Source organism: Sphaeramia orbicularis, chromosome 15, assembly GCF_902148855.1.
Source record: "Sphaeramia orbicularis chromosome 15, fSphaOr1.1, whole genome shotgun sequence".
Taxonomy (NCBI): Eukaryota; Metazoa; Chordata; class Actinopteri; order Kurtiformes; family Apogonidae; genus Sphaeramia; species Sphaeramia orbicularis.
This window is the reverse complement of record NC_043971.1, coordinates 36,333,020-36,338,603: the sequence shown is the minus strand read 5'-3', so window position 1 is coordinate 36,338,603 and position 5,584 is coordinate 36,333,020. Positions and strand designations below refer to the sequence as shown.

Genomic DNA, 5,584 nt, shown 5'->3' with positions numbered 1-5,584 from the left:
TAGTTTGTTTTTTTTAATTTCTAATTTGGTGTAACTTAATTCCTGTCCACATTTTACTTTAATATTGATTTTAAACAAAGAAGAAAAATGGAATGTTAAGCAGAACAGGGAACACCTCATGTCATTTCTTTAAGATGAATAATCTCATCTAATTAGACATCAATCAAAAATGCTGTCTCGTCAATCACACCACACATCAAACTATGTTAAAAGAACACACAGAATTCAAATAGCATAAAATATGTTTCTTTTTAGTTATTAAAAATGAATTTCCTTTTCATCACAGCCAAAGTTAAGAAATGAATGGATTTCTTATTAATAAAAACATTCTCAAAATGCCTAAGACAGTGAGTAAACACAGACATCTTTCATCACCATGATATGGCACAAACCCAAAGACATGGAATCTCAATGTGGCAAAGCCAAATGATAAACAGCTTCAAAAATGTACTGTTAATTTCTGCAGGCTTTGAGGCTAAGCATATGGGATGCTTATAAAGTGCTATCATGTATATTAATGATAAACAGTATTTCATAACTCTCACATAACAGGATTTGACGCTGAGATGATTTTGGAAATGCAGAAGATGACTGGAATCATTTTCATTTGAATCATTATCAGCCAAAAATAAGCCACATTATTTCTATGAATTTATCTCAATAAATACTCTTATCAACAGTGTATCCGATCTCCAACCTTTTTCAGCAATGCAAATGATAAACAATTAGTCCACAATTGTACAAATAAGGCTACTGAAAAACAACAGTTCAGTTCCCACCAAGAGCATTAAGCGGGTCATCAAATATATTGCCTGAATCTGCAGTTGTAGTGGGCTCCTGGGTTGGAGGAGTTTTCTTTGTCTTCTGGGGAGCCTTTGTCACTGGTTTTACTGTGCTTGATGAGAAGATATCATCTGAGGAGAAGAGAAGCTTTATTAATCCCCAATGAGGGAAAATTCAAATGTACAGGAGCACAAGAAAAGAGACATCAAATACAATAGAAAAAAAAATGAAGATAATATAAAAATCAGTTAAAGTGATTAAAAATTACATAAATAGTAATAGTAATAATAAACAAATAACAAGTGTGTAGTAGGTGGCAAACACAAAAAGTGTGCAAGGCAGTGACAGATGCAAAACAACTGTTTACAGCAGGATGTAAGACATGATATTCTGATATTATAGTGCAAGATGTGATATTGTGTAAAGATTACTTCTCAGTTACAAATTCTGCCGTTTATGTAGAGAAAAACAAATGGACTAAAATGCTTACCCATGTCATCATCAAATATCGACTTGGTCTCCCCCTTGGCCTTGGCCTTCTGTTTGGGTTTTAAAGTGTCCGTCAGGTCCGCAAAAATGTCAACGTTATCATCAAACAAGCTTGCATCAATAGTCTTCTCTTTGTGCTTCTTGTGACTTTTAGGCACAACAGCGACTTCATCCTGTGGAGACACAAACTCGTGAATTACATGTGTGCTCATGGCAATACATAAAACTTTGCTAAACTTAAGGCTGTGGGATGGCAACATCTGATGGTATGATACATATGCAGTGCTTATGCTGTCTAATATGAGATACTGTAGTAATTTAAGCAAGATGATGTTTATGAAGTGTAGTGAGATAATTATGGATTATGATTGGTACTACAAAGATACAATTGAATTAAATATTACAGTTCTTAAAATATAATTTCAGTTGACGTGTCATAATATACAAAACACACCACTATATTTTTGTGGGAGTTGGGGTTTAAAAACAACAAAAAAATCACTATCTTCTACATACTTAGATATAAACAATAAAAAATTGACTGTGTTTTTTTTTAAAATCAGTGCAGTATTGCAAGATTATATGCATGCACATTTTTTCTTTCACTTTATTCTGTTACTGCCTTGACCATTGAATTTTCCCATTGTGTCATCAATAAAGACTAATCTAATCTAAAACATAATATTGTAATACTGTATTGTTTGATATATTGTTATGCTCCTCAATTACCTGGAAGATGTCCTGCTTTGAAAAACTATTGCTGCTCTTGATATCTTTACTACTTGTGGATGATGGAGTTGAGCTGTTGCTCATTCCAAAGATGTCCTCGTCATCATCATCGTCCTCCAGGAAAGAAGTGGGCTTGGCCTTTTTAGTAGTGGACTTTGGCTTGACCTTCTGGAAAAGGTCATCACTGTTGTCATCAAATATGGAGGGGAGTGTGCTTTTGTCTTTCTTTTCCGTCGCTCCGCTACTGGCCTGAAGCTGTGCAGTTTTTGTGTTTGGTGCCATGGAGGCGGTTTTTGTGACAACTGTGGCTCCAAAGAGACTGTCAGAGCCAAAAAGGTCGTCCTCATCTGAGACTGGCAGCACTGGGGCCTTACTGCTCTTCTTATTAGAGTCTTTTTTACCACCATTTGTGGATACTGGCAATGTAAGAATGGACGGTCTCAGGGAGGCCTCAGGAAGTGGAGGTGTTGTGGCCGAGGCTGTCGTTGGATCTGAGTTAAGTAGTATCTGGCTAGATTTGTCTGGGGAAGGTAAGTCTAGATCAGACACACCAGAGGTGGACACAGAACTCTTTGTGAACAGGGAATCGTCTTTATCTCCCACTGATCTTTGGGCTGCTTGCTGCCTTGCTGCTCTGGACTGGGGCCTCCGATGGACCGAACCTTTGGCACGACTCTGCAGGGAAAGGGACAAACCACTGAGACTAGGTTGCACAAACACGATTCATTCTAATCAAAATTTAGCAAAACTAAATAAATCCAGATTGAAACTTAAACAGAGCTTTGTTATACAACTGAAAATTTATCAGAAATACTTATGTAATCAAAGATAGGATAAGATGTACTTTATTGAAAAAAGAAATTCAGCAGCACAAGACAAAAGGCTTCAAATACAACAGAAGACAAAGAGAAGATAAAAATCTGTTCAAGTGACAAAATGAAAGTATAACAGAGTTAAATTAATACGGAGATACTTGCTTAGACATATTCAAATACATGAATTGAAAAAAATGTTGTGCTGTTAAGCTAAGATTCAGCAGTTCTTTCTTCCTCAACAGAACTTTGCATAGTATGCTGTCTAGGTAAAAAAAAAGTTAACCTCACCACAAGTCAACAAGTTCAAATGTCTTCCCTTTTCAGAAAAAAAAATTGTTGGCAAAATGAATAAAGCAATATGGCCAAATAAAATGTATATTTTTTTATTTATATTTCTAAATATATGCTTATTGTCATTGTTTGTCTCCAATACACAAAGACAAATTCCTCATATTTCACATACTGTCCTCAGTAAAACATTAAGAGTGAGTCACACTTGAAAACAGAACTTAAAGTTATGTTGAAACATAATTCAATATAATCCGGTTTAAAATAAAATGTGAATTGTGGTTTTAAAAGAGAGTTTGAAATTTTATCTTTCTTAATTTTAAGGTAGGTTTAAAGTTTGGAGCAACATAATCAAAAAACTAACCAGGATCTAAAACTGAATTCCTGCTGGTGTGTGTATGTGTGTGTGTGTGTGTGTGTGTGTTTTAAAAGTCCATCTCATCCAAGCTAAATTTCAGACTTTGAGATTATGTGTACAAATTAAGACCTACATTCAAAAACAATGAGTCACATGTTTTGTGCAACTTATGATCTGATAAAATGTTATTGGGCTACACAATTCACATTAGTGGTTCGGTTAATGTAGTCTGACTGTTTTTGTTACAGTTTTAAGAAAACTGCAGCTGAAGTTAATGTAACCTTATAAAAGTAATGTTAACTTCATTCATTTGATGAACTTCTCTTCCTTCTCACAATTTTTAAAACCTGTTAAAAATCATTTTTAAGGCCAGAAATTCTGATAATTGAATTCCAAGTTCCAAGCAAAATACTAACTGAACTATTCATTAGCAGAGATAATGCTGTAGAGCACAAACCCACCTTATGTGCACTTTGCAGTGTTGTGACCTGGACTGGGGTGTCGAAGCTCACTGCTGCTTCGCTGTCTGCTGGGGCTCCTATAGGGGTGGTGACAGGGCTGGGGCTCAGGCTGGAGCTGGACACCCCTGAAGAGGAACTAGGGGCCATGCCAGGCAGACTGGGAATGGCACCGGGGAGCAGGGCAGTGGGGTTGATCAACAGACTGGCCTGGATATGAAGGGACAAAAGGTGACAATAGCACAAATGATTAAAGAGAAACAGTAACAAGGAGCACAAACAAAACACATGCTCCACATGTCAATGTCTATTATACAGTGACAGTTTGAAAACTTGAGACCACTGATGAAGATTCTCAGTGAGATTCAAAGCAGAAGATCATTCAGAGGAAAATGAGAAACCAGGACTGTGGATGAAAATGAAACGAGAGCAAGACGTGTGAGGAACATCTTGTGAAACTGACACAGAAGGACCAGTTTAGCAGAAGTGTCTTCATTTTAGAAGTTGATATGTGACAAAGCTCAGACAGAAAAATCTCCAAGTGAAAATGTGCAGGAGGGGATAGGACAGCTCTTCTCAAAAAAGGTGAAATGTAAGAAATGAAGACTTTTGACTGAATAAAAACAACCAGAAAAAAAATTACTTGAAGTTTCCCAATCCTTGATGAGGGATCTTTAGGTTTTACAGGACTTGATGCTGGTTTCTGTGTGGTCAAATTACAGAACAATTTAATCCAATGATGGCATTTTCTGGAGTTCTTTTAGAAACATGAATTGTAACAAGCAGCAAAGGCAAACTATACATTTAAAAATATATGAAATGGCATCAAAGCTAATATATGTACAAAACAAAACAGTCGTATAATTGTACAGAAAAAAAGCTGAAAAAATAATAAAGCTACATGTGCAGACTCACCTGACTTTCTGAGAGGGATTCGGGACTTGCTAGTGGTGCTTTTTCAACAGGCTTACTGGGTTTTTCTGCTACTTTCTGTGTGAGAAAATCAGACAAAACTTCAACTTCAAGTAGCAAGTCTTTCATGACCATTAACATCAGTGTAGTAACTAGAGCTGAGTTTGGGGTTTTCATGGTTCAGACCAAATTGCTAAAACATTACTGAGTATCAAAATTGTCTGGTATTGTTTGACAATAATTTTCAGTACGGAGTAAATCTCAGTGTTACTGCAGCATGAACAAACAGGTGACTAAACTAAACTAAAGATTTGCACCATTAAACGGGTCATTTTTTTGCCAAACCCACTTTTATTAGTCTTTGGTACATTTATTTGTGTATTTGGGGACCCTAATGGTTCAAAAAGTCTGAACTAAAGTTTGAACTAAATTTTAAACTGCCCTGATCACCCACTTTTTGGGGAGTTTAAATTTGCTCCCCTCTGGTCGCTGTTTTAGGCTTCCTCAATTGAGAACTGGACATGCTAGGGATTCCTTTATTCCTGTGGCTGTTAGGAATTTGAATTTACTTGGCTGATATCGACAAATTTTCATTATGTGATTATTTATTTATCTAATGCTCATGGGCATTATAGCCATTAACTTGTGTACTGCCCTAATGGATCTTTGTCATTTGTGTTGGGAAGGGAGTGGCTCCATTGTATGTTGTCCTGTATTGTGTAATTTTATAGTGGTGGCATCTAGTGGTGCTG

At 36.3% G+C, this 5,584-nt stretch overlaps 1 protein-coding gene across 1 annotated transcript in view; it reads right to left on the bottom strand.

The window, feature by feature from the left end:
• Positions 1–230: 230 nt before the first annotated feature.
• The window catches only part of washc2c (WASH complex subunit 2C), a 40,251-nt gene continuing 34,897 nt past the window's right edge, over positions 231–5,584 (bottom strand). The window contains exons 47-52 of the mRNA XM_030155444.1: positions 4,836–4,910; positions 4,564–4,623; positions 3,924–4,130; positions 2,002–2,676; positions 1,274–1,445; positions 231–914 (exon numbers count right to left, since the gene is read on the bottom strand). Of these exons, the coding sequence (XP_030011304.1) occupies positions 769–914; positions 1,274–1,445; positions 2,002–2,676; positions 3,924–4,130; positions 4,564–4,623; positions 4,836–4,910 (1,335 nt within the window). The 3' untranslated portion in view covers positions 231–768. The remainder of the gene's footprint in view (positions 915–1,273; positions 1,446–2,001; positions 2,677–3,923; positions 4,131–4,563; positions 4,624–4,835; positions 4,911–5,584) is intronic.